The sequence below is a fragment of the Bos indicus x Bos taurus genome, chromosome 23 (genome assembly GCF_003369695.1).
Source record: "Bos indicus x Bos taurus breed Angus x Brahman F1 hybrid chromosome 23, Bos_hybrid_MaternalHap_v2.0, whole genome shotgun sequence".
Classification (NCBI taxonomy): Eukaryota; Metazoa; Chordata; class Mammalia; order Artiodactyla; family Bovidae; genus Bos; species Bos indicus x Bos taurus.
Window position 1 is genome coordinate 29,993,914 of NC_040098.1, and position 23,200 is coordinate 30,017,113.

Here is a 23,200-nt window from a genome sequence, read left to right on the forward strand (position 1 = left end):
TATTCTTACGTCAGTTAACAGCTCAGGTCATAAAGAATATAGGATAACAGAGTTATGTGAACCTCTCTCTGGGGACTAGAAGGAGGTTTAAGAGCCCTGGACCCCTAAACAAGATAAGGGAAATGGGAATCTAAACAGTATTTCCATGGTTTGAAGTTTTGCCAGCCCTGCTGAGCACAAAGGCCACTCCCACTTCATACCACGTACCCTATCAGAGGCCATGGCATGGTCTCAATACCAGAGAACTTAAGGGCCCGATAACCGGGTCCTCTTCTCCTCTTCACAGAAGCTTACTCCACATTGTGTAGGTATCCATGCCTGTCTGCTCCACTTCCAGATGTCTTCCCAGTGGCCCCATCTCAGCACTGTCCGTCATGCACCCCGAGAGCTCCGTCATGTCTCGGAGGTCCTCTCTCTTTCCCCTCCACAGTATCAGATCCCAACTTACACCAGGGGCGGCAGCCATCTCTGCATTCAAGGGAGTAGAAACAGTAGAGAGAGCAAAGGAGCTGCCCTCCCATTTACAGAAGCAGCTAAGTTGGAAATCTCCTATCTGCCTGCTGTGTGTGTCAGGATTTCCTGCACCCTTTGTTCTTGCAAGTGCTAGAGAATTTTCTGTCACTTTCTGTACAGTGGATTCCCTAAACAGAAATGTCATCTAATCATGCATGTCTCGTCTCAGCCAATCCATTGTCCTCCTTGTTCCTAACGTGAGAGACCCTTTTGTGTAGGAAATTGTTCTGTGCTTAACCACGCACCAGTCCCAATCCTGACTTCTATGTAGCCCTGGACCCTCAGTGGCTTGACTTTGAACACTTGGTGGTCCTTTCCAGGTCTTTCCATCCTGGAGAACATGGTTTTACAGAAGTGTCCATGTAATGAAAGGAATGGGAGCAGAGAACTCATTTCAATATTTTTGAAACCTTAATCAGATGTCATGTTCTCCTCTTTGAAGCTCTCACCAGAGAGTGAATCATGTTGGAAAACCTAATACTTGTTTGAGTGTATTTTGTGTAGGGAGACATACATTCTGAAACACATAGAATGAGTGTGAAGGGGGAAGAATGCCTGATGGGATAGAGTGGAAACCTTGATCTGCCTTTTCTCCCTTCAGACAGCTCTCCGGGGTCTTACTGCCCCTGTGTTTAGAAAACACGATTGTGAGCTTTGACTGACGCACAGCCGTAAAGGGCTATCCCAAGTCCACTGTCCAGTAGGATCCAGGGATTCTGAAACTTCACCAGTGGGCAGGCAGAAAAGCTCAGATTAGCTTGAGGGTGATCTGGAAAGAGAAAGTCCTGCTGCAGGACAGGGATGGGGGAGGGGCCTGGAAAGAGTAAGGAAGACTGGACAAGGCAGCCTGGAGTAAACTGTTTTCAATTTCCAAACTTTACTGGCACTCATTTAATTTCTTAAATCTCCACGCCACTTCTGGAAAGAGAAGAGGAAGTGTGGATGGTTAAAGCACCTCAAAATTAAATCACGTCTTCTCAGAGCTTTTTGTCTTGCCCTTCTGGCTCCAGGGGCCTATGCCATGTTGGTGCCTAAGTCTGCATTCTCAGGGGAAGCAGGGAACCTTGGTCAGAATGTCCAGGATGCTGAGCCCAGAAATGTCATTTGCCAGCAATGATATCTGTATGCCAATACCCCTGAGATCTCTACCCATAGCCCGACCCTGAGCTGCAGATCTGTGGATCTAGCTCCTTCCAAGCATGGTTTTGTGGTTCTTTCCTGGGAAATACCCTGTATAGAAGAGCCTGGAAAGCTATACACAGTCCATGGGGTCACAAAGGGTTGGACTGGACTGAGAGACTAACATACACACACACACACACACACACACACACACACGTTGTCAGGCACAATTTTAAGAGCTCTGAATGTTTGACTAGTTAACAAATATTATTTTCAAGTCAAGAAACAGGTGTGGAAGGTTAAGCAACATTGCGTAAGGATGCTCATCTAGGAATTGGCAGAGCAACACTGAATCTCTGAAGGCTGACTTCCAAACATGTATTCTTAATCACAATATTAATATTTGGTCTACCTATTGGGACTAGACAACCATGTATACATACAGGGATGAAAAGAGTTCCTTACTGAAAAATTAATAAAAAATTGCAAGATTATTATTTCAAATGAAGAACAGTAAAAATGATGTTGAAAATAGGTTATCTATAAAAGATACCCATTGGCAAAATTGCAGTAGAAAGGTTCCATTAACTTTATCCATCACATCAACTACGATGGTTTCCATACCACTGATTCAGCATCACAGTCAAGAGTTAAAGACTTTGAATCCACATTCATTTGTTTGAAAAATACTGATCAATCTGAGATCCAGGAAAGTAGTACAGGAATCTCAGCAGTCATCTAGTCATCTAGATGACCATTTATACATGAAAATATTGAGATGAAGGGAAATGAGGTGACTTCCTCATATCAAATCGCTGGACCAAGAGGGTTCTGTTAGGTGGAACCCAGGTCTCCTGACTAATGAGTTTTCCTCTACCCAGAAGACTCTGTATTTAAAGGCTGTTACATGTGCCCATCTGTGTTGCTCATGATCATTGCACTAGATGGTAAGCAGGAGTGGCATGGACATTGGACAGAGCCTAGAAAAGAAATTCACCACAGATTAAAATTCAGCATTCAGCAGTATATTGGCTGTATTAATGGAGATAGAGCACCTGAAACAAAGAAGGTGACAGTTCTGATCTACCCAGTGTTAGTTATACTAACCTGGCCTACTGCACCCATTTTCAGTTCAGTTCAGTTGCTCAGTCATGTCTGACTCTTTGTGACCCCATGAACCACAGTACGCCAGGCCGCCCTCTCCATAACTAACTGCCAGAGCCTACTCAAACTCATGTCCATTGAGTTGGTGAAGACATCCAACCATCTCATCCTCTCTCGTCCCCTTCTCGTCCTGCCCTCAACCTTTCCCAGCATCAGGGTCTTTTCAAATGAGTCAGCTCATCACATCAGGTGGCCAAAGTGTTGGAGTTTCAGCTTCAGCATCAGTTCTTCCAATGAATATTCAGGGATGATTTCCTTTAGGATGGACTGGTTGGATCTCCGGCAGTCCAAGGGACTCTCAAGAGTTTCCTCCAACACCACAGTTCAGCACTCAGCTTTCTTTATAGTCCAACTCTCCCATCCGGATATGACTACTGGAAAAACCATAGCCTTGACTAGACGGACCTTTGTTGACAAAGTAATATCTCCCCTTTTTAATATGCTGTCTAGGTTGGTCATAACTTTCCTTCCAAGGAGTAAGTGTCTTTTAATTTCATGGCTACAGTCACCATCTGCAGTGATTTTGGAGCCCCCCAAATAAAGTCAGCCACTGTTTCCCCATCTATTTGCCATGAAGTGATAGGGCTGGATGCCATGATCTTAGTTTTCTGAATTTGAGCTTTAAGCCAACATTCTCACTCTCCTCTTTCACTTTCATCAAGAGGCTCTTTAGTTCTTCTTCACTTTCTGCCATAAGGGTGGTATCATCTGGATATGTGAGGTTATTGATATTTCTCCTGGCAATCTTGATTCTAGCTTGTGCTTCATGCAATCCAGCGTTTCTCATGATGTACTCTGCATATAAGTTAAATAAGCAAGGTGACAATATATAGCCTTGGTGTACTCCTTTTCCTATTTGGAAACAGTCTGTTGTTCTATGTTCAGTTCTAACTGTTGCTTCTTGACCTGCATATAGGTTTCTTAGGAGGCAGGTCAGGTGGACTGGTAGCACCTATTTTTAGACACTACATATTTTCAAAGAAGGGGATTGGGAGGCTCAAAGAGAGATCGGACTTCAAATATCTGAAGGGCTATCATGTGAGAGGAAGGTTAGATCTCTACTTTGGCTTCTATAAGTTTAACCAGAAGCAGGGAAGCCACAAAGGGCACTTGTTTGGAAATCAAACAGGCCTGAGTACACGTCCACAGGGCCACTCACTAGCTATGACCTTGGGATGACTTACTCCATTAAGACCAGAGATAGAGATTTCTCTTTCATAGAATTTTGTGGAAATACATCATTAGGGTATACTTAAACATGGCTGCTTTCCTAAACTAAAGGTTCGGAAGTGTAAATGAGCTCCAATGGACATTAAGCATGTGTGTGCTGCCATCCATTCCCTCACCCACCACCAACCATGGTCCTGATTTTTCTTTGCTTGTAAGGGATACATCACCCTCTGTGGGTCGTCCTTCCCAACCTTCTGCAACTTTCCCCTTTTAGGGCAACCACAGCACAGAGAAGCACTTCCTCCTGCTGGGTTTCTTCAACTGGCCTTCCCTGCAGTCTGTCCTGTTCGTCCTCGTCCTCCTGTGCTACCTCCTGACTATGATGGGCAACTTAGCACTGGCTGCTGGTGGTGCTAGCCTTCACATGCGCCTGCACACACCCATGTACTGCTTCCTCTGCCATCTGACTCTGATGGATGTGGGCTTCACCACAAGTATGGTGCCACCCCTGCTGGCCAACCTGTGCAGCTGGACGCTGGGGTTGGAGTGCAGTGGCTGCCTGGAACAGCTGTGTGCATCGCTGGCGCTGGGCTCTGCTGAGTGCGTCCTCCCAGTGATGATGGCTCTGGACTGCATTTTCATCCTGTTACTTCCATCCGCCATCATCCTGATCTCTTATGGCACCGTGTCCCATGCTGTATTCGGCATGAGGACCGGAGGCTGTCTCAGGAAAGCGGTGGGCACCTGAGGGTCTCACCTGAGAGTCGTCTGCATGTTCCATTCATCCACCATCTACCCCTACCTACAACCCACTCACAGCTACAACCAACATTGGGCAAGTTCATTTCTCTTTTCTACACTGTAGTCACACCCACTCTCAACCCACTCCTCTCCACCCTAAGGAATAATGAAGTGAAGGGGGGCAGTGAGGAATTCCTGAGGGGTCAGGCGAGAGGGCAAGATGCACAGTGAGTCAATCAGGGAGGGAAGGAGGGGAGTGTTACCCCAGAGCCCAAGGATGGGAACGTCCTTTGGAAAGTCAGTCAGTTTAGCCTTCAGGCTGTTCATTTCTCCATGAGAATCTGCAGGATCTGTCCTTAAAGAGCCCATGGTTAATGGGAAGGTCCTTTCCTCTCATCAGGAAAGGGTCATGTGCTATAAGTAAAAAACCCCACATCCTTTATCTGTGCAGGTTTAGCGAGGGGGAAATGGCCCTTGGGCTTTCTCCTAAGCTGATTAAAAAAAATGATTTTTGGAGGACTTTTGGGGGGATAACGTATCCCTCAGTCAAGAGACCAAATTCTGGTAAGAGATGCATGACGATCCCAGTCTGATGGAAAACACCATGGAAGATGCCATGGTGTCTGATATCAGAAAAATCCCAAGTGACAATAAAATAGACTCTACCCTGAAGGAGACTCCATTCAAAAAAAAATCAGTGCAACTGAATGTCTACCTTTCCAGTTAAATAGTACCCACCCCAGAGTACACCACTCATAATTGTAATGAGCAATACCTATGAGTGTGCCTTGTGCTGAGTGGGGTTACGTTCAGAAACACTTCTGCAGGAAGTGGTTCTTGAGACAGTTATAAAGAAGGGAAGAGACTAGTGTGGGAGAGGGTGGACATATTTCAGGCTGAGAGAAAAACATAATGTTATCAGGAGGGAGACATGAGGTGGTGACATGGAGGAGGAAAGGAAGGGAATGAGACGGAGGAGGCTGAGAGGAAAAAGTTCCACTAGGCAGACTTTGGACAGAGTGTTGGGGTCAACCCAGAAACCGATCCCCACCCCCTTAACTCAACCCAGAGAAGACCTGCTAGAGCCTAAGGCAGGCAGGACAGAGACTGCTCCCCAATACCCCACCTTTCTGAAAGTGTTCCCACCTATAGCACATCTATTCCCAAAGACCCCCATGAGAGGCATAAAATCTCTAGATCCCTAAGGTGAGTATCTTGCCATGATTGCCATCATCCCCAGAAATAGGAACCATTTACATGGATGTGACCTAAGAAATGCTTGGTCAGGAGGTATTTTTATTGACTCTCCAATAGCAAAAGTGAAAGTAAATTCAGGAGACCATGCAAGAGCCAGGACTTGTACTTGGACTCTCCATTGCCTAAAAGAATATGCTAATTATCTCTGTAACAGAACAAAGTTGTAAATTCCATTATGTTTATCGGGATATGATCACAGTCCTATTGATAAATGTCCACTGTTTATCTAGTCATGTGACACATGAATCATGGGTTAACTTTGATCGTATCTCTCTTTTACCTCGTCCAGAGTAGTTTCAAGGAATCTGGGGAGGTGGGTTTCAGCAAGAACACTCAGGGTATATAAGGTTTTCACAAAAACTGGTTGGGGTCCTTGGCTAAGAGGAGACTCTGCCTTGGGCCCGCCAGTGTAATAAACTGCACTCCAGTATCTGCATTGTCCTTCTGAGTGAGTTTGTTTCCCAGAATGTGTGGCTACAACAGTCCCACATACCCTATCAGTGGACCCTGCAAGGTCTCAATGCAAGAGGACTCAGGAGCCCAATGACCAGGTCCTCTTCACAGAAACTTTCTTCACATTGGGTAGGTATCTATGCCCATCTCCTTCCCTTCCAGATATCTTCCTTGCCACCCCATCTCCCCAGCACTGTCCCTCATGTACCCCTGAGAGTTCCACCATGTCTCAGAGGTTCTCTCTCTTTCCCCTCTGCAGTATAGAATCCTAACTTATGAAACTGGTGGCAGCCATCTCTGCACTCAAGATAGTAAAAACAGGAGAGAGAGCAAAGGAGCTGGCCTCCCATTTATAGAAGCGGCTAAGTTGGAAATCCCCTGCCTGCCTGCTGTTTGTATCAGGCTTTCCTGGACCCTTTGTTCTTGCAAGTGCTTTCACTTTCTCTACAGAGGCTTCTGTAAGCAGAAATGTCACCTAATCAAGCATGTCTCCTTTCAGTCAATCCATTGCCCTTCTTGTTCTTAATGTGACATGACCCTTTTGTGTTGGAAATTGTTGTGTGCTTAACCACCCATCACTCCCAATCCTGACTTCTATGTAGTCCTGGACCCTCAGTGGCTGGAAGAATTTGAACACTTGGTGATCCTCTCCAGTGCTTTTAATAACCCTAGATAGCATATTGAAAAGCAGAGACATTACTTTGCCAACAAAGGTTCGTCTAGTCAAGGCTATGGTTTTTCCTGTGGTCATGTATGGATGTGAGAGTTGGACTGTGAAGAAGGCTGAGCGCCGAAGAATTGATGCTTTTGAACTGTGGTGTTGGAGAAGACTCTTGAGAGTCCCTTGGATTGCAAGGAGATCCAACCAGTCCATTCTGAAGGAGGTCAGCCCTGGGATTTCTTTGGAAGGAATGATGCTAAAGCTGAAACTCAGTACTTTGGCCACCTTATGCGAAGAGTTGACTCATTGGAAAAGACTCTGATGCTGGGAGGGATTGGGGGCAAGAGGAGAAGGGGACGACAGAGGATGAGATGGCTGGATGGCATCACTGACTCGATGCATATGAGTTTGGGTGAACTCCAGGAGTTGGTGATGGACAGGGAGGCCTGGTGTGCTGCGATTCATAGGGATCGCAAAGAGTCAGACACGACTGAGTGACTGATCTGATCTGATCTGACTGGCCCATGACCCCTCCTCCTCCTGCCAGTATTTAGGGGTCTTTCTGAGAGGAAGAGTGCCCTGGACATGACAGTGAGAGTTGCTGTGGGTGATGTGACCAGGAGCAGCCTGTTCACACCAGCCTGACAGAATGTGTAAAATACACTAGGAGAAGCAGACATAAGACACATAAACCTGCACTGAGAAGAGACATGATTCCAGTCCAGGGATGCCACTTGCTGAATTAACTTGGGCAAATCTGTTCATCTCCCAAGATGTTGGTTTTCTGGTCTATAAATGACATGATTGGAGAGAAGTCCTAAGGGTCTTCAGGCTCAAGAAACTTTCTTTATATACTGTCCCTTACAAAGAATTTTAGATTCCCGATTCTTGAGCTTCCTAGCACTCTTCCTCTCCTGTGGAGAACCTGCAAACGAAATCCACTACCTGAGAACTATCCGAACTACCAGTCAAACGCTGACTCTCACCTTCTAGATGTCAAAACAATCACACATCCACTCTCACACCATAGTTCCACTACTTCTTGGCCTTTCCTCCTGGAGACTCACTAGTGTCATCTCACACGTTCCTAAGGTGCTTCTTACTCTGTGCCTCTTTGGATTGGATCAGGATGACAAGGGAGTACATAAGCTGTGTGTTCTCCTGGAATTTTTTTCCTTACCCTGATCTCCTAACTTCCCAGATTAATCTCTGCCCTCTTCCTAAGGCTCAGGATGTTTCTACACCCTCCTCTCCCCTTTTCTGAGAGTGATTACTAAAAGTTCCTCCTAAAGTTCAATGTAAAAAGTCTTCAGAAATGCCAGGTATTCATCTTTGTTTGCTGTGTTTCAGTGACCCTTTAGTGCACCTTCACTCCCTGACAGGTTTCAAATGATCCCATTTTACTTCCAGCTCTTTCCATCCTGGAGAATATGATTTTACAGAAGTGCCTGTGTAATGAAAGTAATGGGAGCTGAGAACTCATTCCAATACTTTAAAAACCTTAACATAAATCATGTTCTCCTCTTTGAAGCTCTCGTTAGGAGAGAATCAATTTGGAAAACCTAATACTTATTTAAGCATATTTCATGCATGTGTGGGGAAAAACATATATTCTGAAATACACAGAATAAGTATGAAGGGGGAAGAATGCCTGATGGAATCAAGTGCAGGATTAAAGTTGCAGGACATAAAATTAACACACAGAAATCCCTTGCATTCCTATACACTAACAGTGAGAAAACAGAGAAATTAAGGAAACAATACCATTCACCACTGCAATGAAAAGAATAAAATACATACGAATATATCTACCTAAAGAAACAAAAGACACATATATAGAAAACTATAAAACACTGATGAAAGAAATCAAAAAGGACACAAATAGATGGAGAAATATACCATGTTCATGGATTGGAAATATCAATATAGTGAAAATGAGTATACTATCCAGTAATCCTTAGATTCAATGCAATCCCTATCAAGCTACCAACGGCATTTTTCAGAGAACTAGAACAAATAATTTCACAATTTGTATGGAAGTACAAAACACCTCAAATAGCCAAAGGCAATCTTGAGAAAGAAGAATGGAACTGGAGGAATCAACCTGCCTGACTTCAGGCTGTACTACAAAAGCTACAGTCATCATGACAGTATGGTACTGGCACAAAGACAGAAACATAGATCAATGGAACAAAATAGAAAGCCCAGAGATAAATCCACACACCTATGGACACCTTATCTTTGCCTAATAAGGCAAGAATATACAATGGAGGAAAGACAATGTCTTTAACAACTGGTGCTGGGAAAACTGGTCAAGCACTTGTAAAAGAATGAAACTAGAACACTTTTTAACACCATACACAAAAATAAAATCAAAATGGATTATAGATCTAAATGTAAGACCAGAAACTATAAAACTCCTAGAGGAAAACATAGGCAAAACACTCTCCAACATAGATCATGGCAGGATCCTCTATAACCCACCTCCCAGAGTAATGGAAATAAAATAAAAAATAAACAAGTGAGACCTAATTAAACTTAAAAGTTTTTGCACAAGGAAGGAAACCATAAGCAAGGTGAAAAGACATCCTTCAGAATGGGAGAAAAAAATAGCAACTGAAGCAACTGACAAAGAATTAATCTCAAAAATATACAAGCAACTCTGTAGCTCAATTCCAGAAAAATAAATGACCCAATCAAAAAATGGGCCAAAGAACTAAACAGGACATTTCTCCAAAGAAGACATACAGATGGCTAACAAACACATGAAAAGATGCTCAACATCACTCATTATCAGAGAAATGCAAATCAAAACCACAGTGAGGTACCATCTCACAGTGGCCAGAATGGCTGCTATCCAAAAGTCTACAAACAATAAATGTTGGAGAGGGTGTGGAGAAAAGGGAACCTGCTTATACTGTTGGTAGGAATGCAAACTAGTACTGCTACTATGGAGAACAGTGTGGAGATTCCTTAAAAAACTGGAAATAGAACTGCCATATGACCCAGCAATCCCACTGCTGGGCATACACACCGAGGAAACCAGAATTGAAACAGACACATGTACTGCAATGTTCATTGCAGCACTGTTTATAACAGCCAGGACATGGAAGCCACCTGGATATCCATCAGCAGATGAATGCATAAGAAAGCAGTGGTACATATACACAATGGGATATTACTCAGCCATTAAAAAGAATACATTTGAATCAGTTCTAATGAGGCGGATGAAACTGGAGCCTATTATACAGAGTGAAGTAAGTCAGAAAAAAATACACCAATACAGTATACTAACGCATGTATATGGAACTTTAGAAAGATGGTAACTATAACCCTATATGTGAGACAGCAAAGAGACACAGATGTAAAGAACAGTCTTTTGGACTCAGCGGGAGAAGGTGAGGGTGGGATGATTTGACAGAATAGCATTGAAACATGTATATTATCAGATGTGAAACAGATTGCCATACCAGGTTCGCTGCATGGGACAGAGTGCTCAGGGCTGATGTACTGGGATGACCCAGAGGGATGAGATGGGGAGGGAAGTGGGAGGGAGGTTCAGGATGGGGAACACATGTACACCCATGGCTGATTCATGGCAATGTATGGCAAAACCACTACAAAACAACAACAACAACAAAGTACTGGGAGCCGAGAACTCATTCGAGTACTTTAAAAACCTTACCATAAATCATGTTCTCCTCTTTGAAGCTCTCACGAGAGAGAGAATCAAGTTTGAAAACCTAATACTTATTTAAGTGTATTTCATGTGTGTGTGGAAAGACATACATTCTGAAACACACAGAATAAGTACGAAGGGGGAAGAATATCTGATGGAATCGAGTGGAAACCTTACCTGCCTTTCCTCCCTTCAGATAGTTCTCCAGGTTCCTATTGTCCCTGAGTTTAGAAGACAAGATTATGACCTTGGGCTGAAGCACAGCAGCAAAGGGCTTCCCCTGACCCTCCCTGAGTTCACTGTTCAATAGGATCGGGGAATTCTGAATCCTCACCGGTGTCCAGGCAGAAAAACTCAGATCAGGTTGAGGTTGATCTGGAAAGAGAAAGTCCTGCAGCAGGACAGGGACTAGGAATGGGCCCGGAGAGATTTAAAGTTTATCTGTCTGAACTAGTGTGTGTCTGTGTAATCACAGAATTAGGTGATTTGACTTTTTATAACTCTACATCTCTAGAACCATGGGTCTATAAGCCTGAATGTCATCTCTTGCATTTATTCATCTCCAGTATGACTATAAAATCATCAAATCACTGGACCAAGGTGGTTCTGTTAGGTGGAACCCAGGTCTGCTGACTTATGTTTTTTCCTGTTACACATGTGCCCATCTGTGTTGCTCATGATTGTCATACTAGATGGTAAACAGGAGTGGCATGGACATTGGACACAGCCTGGAAGAGAGACTCACCACAGATTAAAATTCAGCATTCAGCAGTATATTGGCTGTATTAATGGAGGTAGAGCACATCAAACAAAAGGGTGACAGTTCTGATCTACCCATTTTTAGTTATACTAACCTGGAGAATTGCATCTATTTTTAGGCATTTTTTTACATGCTTCCAAAGAAGGGGGTCAGGAGGCTCAAAAAAGAAATTTGTCTTCAAATATCTGAAGGGCTATCATGTGAGAGGAAGTTTAGGTTTCTACTTTCTACTTTGGCTCCTAGGAATACACCAGAAACAGGGAAGCAGCACAAGTGTATTGGTTCGGAAATCAAACAGGTTGAGTACATGTCCAAAGGACCACTCAGTGGCTATGACCTTTGGACGCTTTATCTTATAGAGCTCAAGTATGTTCATCTTTAGGAGGGAGATTCTATCTTCCTCATCGAATTTTATGGTAAATACATCAACTAGGGTATCCTTATACATGGTTGTTTCCTAAACTAAGGATTCAGATCTGTAAATGAGCTCCCATGGACACCTAAGCATGTGTATGCTGCCATCCATTTCCCCTCTGCACTCCCCATCCCTTTGCTTGTAAGGGATACATCACCCTTGTGTGTCATCCTTCCAAACCTTCTGCGAGTTTGCCCTTTAGGGCAACCACAGCACAGAGAAGCTCTTCCTCCTGTTGGGCTGTTCCGACGGGCCCTGCCTGCAGCCTGTCCTCTTTGCCCTCATCCTCCTCTGCTACCTCCTGACTCTAAGGGGCAACTTGGCACTGGTGCTGCTGGCAGTGCACGACCATGTACTGCTTCCTCTGCCACCTGGCCCTGGTGGATGTGGGCTTCACCACGAGTGTGGTGCCTCTCCTGCTGGCCATCCTGCACAATCCGGTGCTGAGTCTGGAGCCGGTGGGTGCCTGGTGCAGCTGTGCGCATCGTTGGCTCTGGGCTCGGCTGAGTGTGTCCCCCAGGCAGTGATGGCTCTGGATCATGTGGCTGCTCGTGCCCTCTGCCGTGATCCTGGCCTACCTGGCAGCACGGCCCATGCTGTTGTGGCATGAGGGCCAGAGGCAGCCTCAGGAAAGTGGTGGGCACCTGTGGGTCCCACCTGAAAGCCATCTGACTGTTCTGTGGATCCCTCCTCTACAGCTACCTGCAACCCATGCACAGCTACAACCAGTGGCAGGCAAGTTCATTTCTCTTTTCTACACTGTCACACATCCACCCTCATCCCACTCCTCTCCACCCTCAGGAATAAGGAAGAGAAGGAGGCAGCAAGGAGGTTCCTGAGGGATTTGGGGAGAGGGCAAGAGCACAGTGAGTCAGTCAGGGAAGGAAGGAGGGGAATGTTACCCAGGGCCCAAGGATGGGAATGTCCGGTGTAAAGACTAGACTTCAGGCTGTTCATTTCTCTATGAGGATCTGCAAGATTTGTCCCTAAGGAGCCCATGGTTAATGGGGAGGTCTCTTCCTCCCATCAGGAAAGGTTCACGTGCTGTAGGTAAAACCCCCATGTCCTTTATCTGTGCAAGTTTAGTGAGGGAGCATTGGCCCTTGAGCTTTCTCCTAATCTGATGAAAAAAAAACTTTGATTTTGGGAGGATCTTTCCCATCTTCGGGGGTATTATATCTCCCAGTTAATAGCTCATTTGCTGGTAAGAGATGATGAATATCCCAGTCTAGTGGAAGAGACCATGGAAGACCCCATGGTGTCTGACATCAGACATCCCTAAGTGACAATTAGATCATACTCAGCCCTGTAGGAGATTCCATCCAAAAAAAAGAAAAGCTCTGGTCTCTCATCGCAGGGCATCAGTACAACCAAATGCCCTCCTACCAAGTTAAGTAGTGCCCAGCCCAGAGCACTTGACTCATCGTTGTAATGAGCAACATGTATAAGTGTGCTTTGTGCTGAGTGGGGTTACGTTCATAAACGCTTCTACCAGAGGTGGTTCTTGAGACAGTTATAAAGAAGAGGAGACTAGTGGGAAAGAGTGTGGACATGTTTCAGGCTGTGAGAAAACATACAGATGATCACGAGGGAGAAATGAGATGGAGGAAGAAAGGAAGGGAAGGAGATGGAGGACATGGAGAGGGACAAGCTCCACTAGCCAGACTGTGGGCAGAGTGTCGGGGTCAACCCAGAAATCAACCCCCACCCCCAGCACAGAAGTCCTGGCAGAGCCTCAGGCAGGCAGGCCAGAGACTGCTCTCTCACTCACTCACTTTTCTGGAAGTTTGTTCCCACCTAAAGTATATCTATTCCCAAGGAGCCCCCACTGGAGGCATAAAATTTCTAGATCCCCAAGGTGAATATCTTGCCATGACCACCATCATCCCCAGAAATAAGAGTGGTTTAATTGGGTGTGGGAAACAGAGTAAGAAGGGCCATGGTGCCAAGTTTCACTTCATAACAAACAGCTTTAAATAAGGAGAGGGGAAGTAATTTAATTTTTCTAAATTATTTATTAACATTATGTCACAGTAAATAAATCACTTCATAATAAGTCATTTCACTATTGTCTACAGGCAGAGTGTCAGTTTGACTCAATGATTATTGAGTCATATGAGAGAAGAAACACTGAGCTAAATATAGATGAAACACAGTAATTAGAAGAACATCGATCACAATCTATCTTGTTGACTGGGAAAGGAAATAGGAGTTTTTCTATGAATCGGACAGAACCAAGACAGGATGCAGCTGCAACTGTCTTTGAATGTCATCTCTAATAGGCCTTCAAATTCTAATATGTTCTAACATATCAAATATATGCAATTTTGCCAATTATTCAATCACACTAGAATTAAAGAATCGATTGGTTATAAATATTCTAGTCTTCCACCTCAATTCACCCCAAATCTTTTGCTTCTCCTATCACTCCATCTGCAGGATGGTCACCCACCAATGCAGGGGTATGCCATGAAGAGTAAATGGCCCTTTTTGATGCCATAATCTCCCATGATCTTCCCGTCTTCCAGTTTCTTTCCATTGCAGTTCACAATCTGATTCTTAGGGGGTATAGCGGTCCTCATCTTGATCATCTCCTTCACCTGGGTCACTGAGGTGGACCTTCGCACCTGGAGGTTGTGCCTCTGCCCCTCACCAGGCTCCACCAAAACCAAGGGCAGCTCCTCATCACTGGGCTTCACCACCTTCAGGGTGAGGTGGATGGACTTCTCCTTGTCGATGCCATACGATGACAGAGTTCTCTTTGGCTTTAGGGTCTTCGAGCCCAGCTGCAGGACCTGATCCGGCACAGGAACCTTGGTCCTAGAGCGGACACGTTCATTGATCTTATTCACTCTGTCTCCCAGATGGGCAGTGAAGGTCATTGGTTTCCATTTCTCAGAATGGACAGTCACCTGGACAAAAAAAGGCCAAGAGAGAGTTGCCTAGATTTCCTGCCCTCTTCTACACCCCTTGTTCCCCCTCCTTTATTGCTCCCACCCTTCACCGCCAGTCTGGTGCTCCAGATCCTTTACAACAAGCTGTGTCCTTCCCTTGTTTCAAACGTCTCTTTTGAAATTATCAGGTTCTAATGCAAGAAAACCAGTCTGATTCTTTTGTAACCACACTTCTTATCCTTCCCCAAAATGTTATCAATGACTTCCCACCTAATTTACCTGTCTCCTATCCAGGTAAAAGTTGTCAGATGTTAAAAACAAAACATCTAAAAATGTACGCCAGAGTTTATAAACACCTTTCAAAGAGAATTTCGCAGACTTCACATTCTCATGGAATACTCATAGGGCTGTCCTCCATGACGTGACTATTTTAGATGAAAACCCTGTTTAGGAAACATCTTCTCTGTACTATTTGTACTTTTTTTTGGTAACAATAATTCATTTTTTATAGTGTCCCTATTTTCAGTATCACTTGGCCATATGTATTTCCTATGTTTTCCTATCCATCCATTATAGAATATGATCTCTTCCTTTTATCAAATTGGGGCTCCACTCACAGAAAGCAGGGACTACATCTGAGTCTTACTTCAGTAATCTCAACAAAGGGAATCTCATTCCTGCGCTCTTGCTGGAAAGTCTCAGAGGACTTCTTTCAGGCTTCATTCAAAAATATCTTTCCAGTCCAGATGCCACAGAGATTTCTTCACTGAACTCTCACTCTTCTGTGCTAAGCATTGCCCTCATTCCAGGTCCTCTTTGTAGAGAATATAGTCTCACATAAGGTAATGTAACAGGGCATTAACAACTTAAAATAAGTGAATTCTGTCAACCTCTCTTTTAAGAAAAGAAGAAAGCTTAAGTTTAATTGCCCTGGAGGCCTAAACAGGGTAAAAGAGAAAGGGATCAAGACAATATTTTCAGTTTCAAGCTTGCCAGCCCTGCTGAGCACAAAGCCCACTCCTGCTTCCTACCAAGTATCCCTAAGTGTGAACAGTGCAAGGTCTCGATGTAAGAGAACTCAGGAGCCCAAGAACTCTTATAGAAACTTTCTTCACATTCAGTAGGTATTGATGCCCATCTCCTCCCCTTCCAGATGTCTTCCCAGCAACACTCATCCCCCTCTTCATCTCCCAGAACTGTCCCTCATCTATTCCTGAGTCTCTCCCATGATTCAGAGGTCTTCTCCCTTCCCCCACCCCTGGTATCAAATCTCAACTCACAAGGAGGGTGGCAGGCATGTCTTCAATCAGAGGTGCAGAATCAGGAGACAGAGCAAAGGACCGGGCCTCCAGTTTAAATAAGCAGCCGAACGGGAAATACCCTGCCTGACTGCTGTATTTATTAAGCTTCCCCATACCCTTTGCTCTTGCATGGTATGCTGAATTTACTTTCACTTTTGCTACTGGGGAGTCAATAAACAAAAATACCTCCCGACCAAGCACTTCTCAGGTCAGCCAATCCATTTGCCCTCCTTGTTCCAAACATGGGATGGTCTTTCTCTGTTGAGAATTTTTCCCTGATTAATCACCCACCACTCCCAATCCTGACTTGTGACTTCCAGCCTGAAGCTCTGACCCTCACTGGCTTGAAGATCTTTAACACTGGTGATCCTCCCCTTAGCTTTTAAGAGCCCCCTTGCCATTAGTCAGAGAACTTCCTTAGAACAGGGGTACCCAGGAGAGAACAGTGAGAGTTGCCATGTGTGATGTGACCAGGAGCAGCCTGTTAACCCCAGCTTAGCAGAATGTGAGAAGCTGGCCTACAGAAAACATGGGATAAATAACCCTGGACTGAGAAGAGCCATGAGTTCCAGTCCCAGGGCTGACACTCAATTAACCTGGGCAAATCTGTTCACCTCCCTGGATGCTGGCTTTCTGGTCTATAAAATGAGATGATTGGAGAGAGTTTCTAAGTGTATTCCAGGCTCAGAAAATTTTGTTTATAAATATCCTTTACAAAGAACTTTAGATTGCTGGGTCTTGAGCTTTCTAGCACTTCCTACGGTGTCTACAAACCAAACCTACTACTTGAGAGCAACCCAAATCCAGCAGTCAAAAGCTGACTACTGCCTTCCACATGGAAAACAATCACACATCCCTTTCACACAAAGTGCCTCTATTTCCTCACCTTTACTCCTGGATACTCACTAGAAGCTATTTGCTTCCCGGCTCTTCAGATTTGGATTAGGATAAAAAGGGAATACATAACTGTGTGTGCTCAGGGAATTTTCTTGATATCTCCTCCTAACATTCCAAATTAATTGCTGTCTTTGTGCAAAGTCTCAGGTCCATGCCTGCTAAGTCACTTCAGTTGTGTCTGACTCATTGCGACCACATGGATTGCAGGCTGCTCTGTCCATGGGATTCTCCAGGCAAGAATATTGGAGTGGTTTGCTGTGCCCTCCTCCAAGGGATCTTCCTGACCAGGCACCAAACCCGCATCTCTTGTGTCCCTGCATTGGCAGGCGGGTTCTTTACCACTAGCGCCTCCTGGGAATCCCCCAAACCCACTTTAAGAAAAACATTTATTGAAAGTGCTTTAAATGTTTTCAGAATGAACGATCTATAAAAAGGCCAAGTTGTCATCTTTGTTTACTGTGCTTTCAGTGATCGTTTACCATACCTTCACTCACTGAGAAATATCAAATGATCCCATTTATCCCAGGGATTTCCATCCTGGAGAACTTGGCTTTACACAAGTGCCTACACAGAGTAATGGGATCCAAGAGCTCACTCCAATATATCAATAAGTTTAACACAAATTATGTTTTCCTATTTGAAGCTCTTATCAGACAGTTAATAAAATTGGAAAAACGAATTGCTATTTAAATTATTTTGTGGGATAGACATACTTTTCTAAACTCATAGGGAGTGTTTGAAGGGGAAAGAACGCCTGATGGAATAACTTGGAGACCTTGATCTTCTATTCTCCCTTCAGATATCTCACTATGTTTTCTATTTAGAAAACATTATTAAGACCTCTAACTCCTCCACTGTCCAATAGGATATGGGGACTCTGAAACATCACCAGTGGCCAGGCAGAAAATGTCTGAGAGTGATAGAGAAAGTGAAACCCCTGCAGTAGGACAAGGGTGGAGGATGGGTCTGGAGAGAGAAAGGGAAAGCTGCACAAAGCAGACTTGAGGGAAGTGTTTTCAGTTTTCAAATTTTATTTGTACCTTAGGTCTTCATGTCATTTCTGGAAAGGGAACAGGGGGAGTAGATGGTTAAAACTTCTCATAATTAAATCTCTCTCTTCTCATAACCTTTCTCTCACCCTGAGGCATACAGGATCTTAGTTCTCTGGACCAGGGATTGAACCCATGCCCCCTGCAGTGGGAGAGTGGAGTCTTAGCCATTGGACCTCCAGGGAAGTCTAGCCTACACCATCTTGGTGCCAAATCTGCATTCTCTGGGGAGGCAGGGAACTTTAGTCAGAATCTCCTGGTGGGAGAGCCCAGGAATGACATTTCCCAGGGATGATATTTGTTTGTTGATACCCCTTGGATCTGTGCCCGCAGCTGGCCCTGAGCTGCAGATCTGTAGGTCTAGCTGCTTCCATGCATGGTTCCCTGGACTCCCTGCATGTTTTGAACATGCCAAGGTCTCTCTGTCACCGGGTCACTGAGCATGACTTTCTGTCCACTGTATTCCCAACACTGTGAATTTACAATAATATGCAAGGTAAGCAGCATCTCCTCCAGGAAAACCTTCTTGACTCTCTTCCATCCTGTTCTGGGTTACATGCCCATCTTCTGTTCTTTTATACTTCCTCTGCAAACCTCTCAGAGGCCATTTCTCCAGCCATAAGTTCATCTGCTTACTTGTGCTTTACCCTCACTCAACAGTAGGAGTCTCAGATCAGATCAGATTAGATCAGTAGCTCAGTCGTGTCCGACTCTTTGTGACCCCATGAATTGCAGCACGCCAGTCCTCCCTGTCCATCACCAACTCCTCATGAGTTCACTGAGACTCATGTCCATCGAGTCAGTGATGCCATCCAGCCATCTCATCCTCTGTCGTCCCCTTCTCCTCCTGCCCCCAATCCCTCCCAGCATCAGAGTCTTTTCCAATGAGTCAACTCTTCGCATGAGGTGGCCAAAGTACTGGAGTTTCAGCTTTAGCATCATTCCTTCCAAAGAACACGCAGGGCTGATCTCCTTCAGAATGGACTGGTTGGATCTCCTTGCAGTCCAAGGGACTCTCAAGAGTCTTCTCCAACACCACACTTCAAAAGCATCAATTCTTCAGCGCTCAGCTTTCTTCACAGTCCAACTCTCACATCCATACATGACCACTGGAAAAACCATAGCCTTGACTAGATGAACCTTTGTTGGCAAAGTAATGTCTCTGCTTTTAAATATGCTGTCTAGGTTGGTCATAACTCTCCTTCCAAGGAGTAAGCGTCTTTTAATTTCATGGCTGTAGTCACCATCTGCAGTGATTTTGGAACCCAGAAAAATAAAGTCTGACACTGTTTCCACTGTTTCCCCATCTAGTTCCCATGAAGTGATGGGACCGGATGCCATGATCTTCGTTTTCTGAATGTTGAGCTTTAAGCCAACTTTTTCACTCTCCTCTTTCACTTTCATCAAGAGGCTTTTGAGTTCCTCTTCACATTCTGCCATAAGGGTGGTGTCATCTGCATATCTGAGGTTATTGATATTTCTCCCGGCAATCTTGATGCCAGCTTGTGTTTCTTCCAGTCCAGCATTTCTCATGATGTACTCTGCATATAAGTTAAATGAACAGGGTGACAATATACAGCCTTGATGTACTCCTTTTCCTATTTGGAACCAGTCTGCTGTTCCATGTCCAGTTCTAACTGGCGCTTCCTGACCCGAATACAAATTTCTCAAGAGGCAGGTCAGGTGGTCTGGTGTTCCCATCTCTTTCAGAATTTCCCACAGTTTATTGTGATCCACACAGTCAAAGGCTTTGGCATAGTCAATACAGCAGAAATAGATGTTTTTCTGGAACTCTCTTGCTTTTTCCATGATCCAGCGGATGTTGGCAATTTGATCTCTGGTTCCTCTGCCTTTTCTAAAACCAGCTTGAACATCAGGAAGTTCATGGTTCACATATTGCTGAAGCCTGGCTTGGAGAATTTTGAGCATTATTTTACTAGCATGTGAGATGAGTGCAATTGTGCGGTAGTTTGAGCATTCTTTGGCATTGCCTTTCTTTGGGATTGGAATGAAAACTGACCTTTTCCAGTCCTGTGGCCACTGCTGAGTTTTCCAAATTTGGTGGCATATTGAGTGCAGCACTTTCACAGCATCATCTTTCAGGATTTGGAATAGCTCAACTGGAATTCTATCACCTCCACTAGCTTTGTTTGTAGTGATGCTTCCTAAGGCCCACTTGACTTCACATTCCATGATGTCTGGCTTTAGGTCAGTGATCACACCATCGTGATTATCTGGGTTGTGAAGATCTTTTTTGTACAGTTCTTCTGTGTATTCTTGCCATCTCTTCTTAATGTCTTCTGCTTCTGTTAGGTCCATACCATTTCTGTCCTTTATCGAGCTCATCTTTGCATAAAATGTTCCTTTGGTATCTCTGATTTTCTTGAAGAGATCTCTAGTCTTTCCCATTTTGTTGTTTTCCTCTATTTCTTTGCATTGATCGCTGAAGAAGGCTTTCTTATCTCTTCTTGCTATTCTTTGGAACTCTGCATTCAGATGTTTGTATCTTTCCTTTTCTCCTTTGCTTTTTTCTTCTCTTCTTTTCACAGCTATTTGTAAGGCCTCCCCAGTAGGAGTCTAGGAGGTCATAATTGTGTCTCATTTTTGGCTGTGCCATGCAGCTTATGAGATCATAGTTCCCTGACCAGGGATCAAACCTGTGCCCCCCTGCATTGGAAACAGTGCATTTTAATGTCTGGACCACCAGGGAAGTCCTTCATAAATTGTGTCTTAATTGTCTTGTGTTTTTAGCACTCCTCAGGCATGCTGTCTGGCACTTTAAACAATAAATATTTAGTAAGTGCATGAATGAATTATTAAATGAATAAATAAGAATAAAAAGTGAGAAATAACATTTTGTGAGTATTATTATATTTCAGAAACTGCACAAGGTATTATTAAATGGTACCTCATTAAGATTTTAGCATTCTAGTGAGGTAAGTGTTAGTAATTTTGTTGGTAAGCAGGAGTCCTATTAGTAGTAGCTGGTAAGCAAGGGTCAAATACAAACCTCTATTTCTATACTCCTTGTCTTCTCCTGTTTCCTCTTTCAGTGGAAAGAAAAGAGGCGTGTGTACACGTGTGTGCTTTTTTATTATAGCAAAGATACAAGTTGAGGGAAGGAATAGAGAGATAAAGGAAAGCTGAGGATGCAAGGAGCCTTAGGATGAATGAGAGCAAGAAGGGTTTGGTGGAGTGGGGTCTATACATAGGCAGGAGCATCCCTGAGTGGTGCGCCCTGCCTGGAAGAACATATATGCCTCCACTGGGCAGAAGGGACCAAAGAGTTCATGAGTGCAGGACTCAGAGCCTGGAGGAAGACAGCACCCTGGTGCAAAGGTAGAGGAGAATTGCTGTCTCAGGACTATAAGTGGAAAAAGACAACACTGCGAAACAATTCCACAGAGCAGTAAAGAAACTGCCCGCTGGAGCTGGGGATTTCCTGCTTAGACAGGATCTGGATTCTGAGAAACAGTGTCCTTTCAAGGAAGGAAAATAACAAATCTGGACTTGGATCTCTCTTTTCCCTCTTCCCTTCTTATATGAAATTTCCTCCCAGCCCAAGTCCAGGGGGAGGGCTCTCCTAAGTGCCCCAGTGTCCTTTTGCTGACCACAGGTTTTTCTTGGGAACTGATTCCTCTTTGCTTTTTACTGCAGTGTCCATCTGACATTTTCCCATCTGTCACAATAAACTTTTTCAGAGGCAAATAAAAATCTCTTTTCTTTTGCTCCTCTAACAAATCTGGAAAACCAGTCAAGGTCAAAGATCATGCTGTGGAGATTTTGGCAGGTTTTAAAACAAATGTCTCAGATATCCAGAGCGGCCCAGCATGGTCCTAGCTGGCCGGGTGATCTAGGGCTCATCACTTCCCCACTGGGACTCCCTGGAGAAGATGCCTCTTTCCCATCTCTTTCATAAATGCCCATGAAAGAAGTTGTAAAACTGGGATCAGCAATATTGCTTCAGAAATGCCAAGCAAACTCAACAAAAATGCACCTGTGAGTTCTTATATAATGATGGTTAGGGGGAAAGTCTGTCCACTTTCAAGAAGGACCATCTGGAAAATATCTGCCAAATTCCAAAATGGACATGCCAAACTAAAACAACCCAAATATTTTTCAGTAATGGGGAAATAGATAACTGAACTGTAGAACAGCATCAGCAATAAACATGGATGGATGATACCTGCAAGCAACGATATGGATGGACATGCCACATACCAATTGAATGAAAGAAAACAAGGTCAAGGAGACTACAGAAAGTATGATACTATTCATAACTCTTCAAACCAAGCAAAACTACACAGAGAGACAGAGAACGGGATAAGCTACTTTGAAATTCAGAGTGTATTTGTTTTTTAAATAAATAAAGCCCAATCTAAATGCTGATAGGAGTTACTTAAAGAGTTTCAACAGGGAATGAGGCATTTAAGAGCCCTCTGATAGCTCATCCTGTTATATTTGGAGTCTAAAGTTTGACTTTGGGAACTTAATGTTTGGTGACACAATGTATTGAATGTAACTAATGTATGTTTTGTGTTAGTCGCTCAGTTGTATTCAACTCTTTGTGACCCCATGGACTGTAGCCCGCCAGACTCCTCTGTTCATGAGATTCTCCAGGCATGAATACTGGAGTGGGCTGCCATTTCCTTCTCCATAATGTGTGTTCTCTTATTAATTAATTAAGAGATTAACATATATTCACTCTCTTAAAGGTACAATAATGTTATGACCTGGGCTTCCCTGGTGGCTCAGTTGGTGAAGAAATCTGCCAGCAATGTAGGAGACCTGGGTTTGATCCTGGGGTTGGGAAGATCCCCTGGAGAAGGGATCTTCTCTCCAGTATTCACCTGGAGAATTCCATTGAGTGTATAGTCCATGGGATTGCAAAGAGTCGGACACTATTGAGTGACTTTCACTTACTCAGTCACTCAGTATTATGACTTAAAACATAAATGGTTCTAAAAGGAAATAAATATAAACAAAACTGAACAATCAGTGTTTAGGACCATATATGTATGCTTTTAAGGTGTCATAAAAATTTGAAAACCATGTTGATTATGACAAAATTATGCTTTAGAGTTTACATATATTACATTTATTCATTTGTGGTACCAAATTTGG

The 23,200-nt window shown here is 44.0% G+C and overlaps 1 protein-coding gene across 1 annotated transcript; it reads right to left on the bottom strand.

The window, feature by feature from the left end:
- Positions 1–13,930: 13,930 nt before the first annotated feature.
- LOC113881853 (ubiquitin D-like) lies at positions 13,931–16,274 on the bottom strand. The gene is made up of 2 exons (XM_027524982.1): positions 16,110–16,274; positions 13,931–14,847 (listed from the first exon to the last, which is right to left on the bottom strand). Exons 1-2 carry the CDS (start codon positions 16,242–16,244, stop codon positions 14,380–14,382), a joined length of 603 nt encoding a protein of 200 aa, XP_027380783.1. The 5' UTR covers positions 16,245–16,274; the 3' UTR covers positions 13,931–14,379.
- Between the last annotated feature and the right edge of the window lie 6,926 nt (positions 16,275–23,200).

What these genes read in the sequence shown, in the direction of transcription:
- LOC113881853 (XM_027524982.1), bottom strand. Translation starts at nt 16,244, where the DNA reads ATGGGGAAGCTTAATAAATACAGCAGTCAGGCAGGGTATTTCCCGTTC. An exon ending in ACATGCCTGCCACCCTCCTT is followed by an intron (nt 14,848 to 16,109) that starts GTGAGTTGAGAT and finishes TTTTTTGTCCAG; the next exon opens with GTGACTGTCCATTCTGAGAA.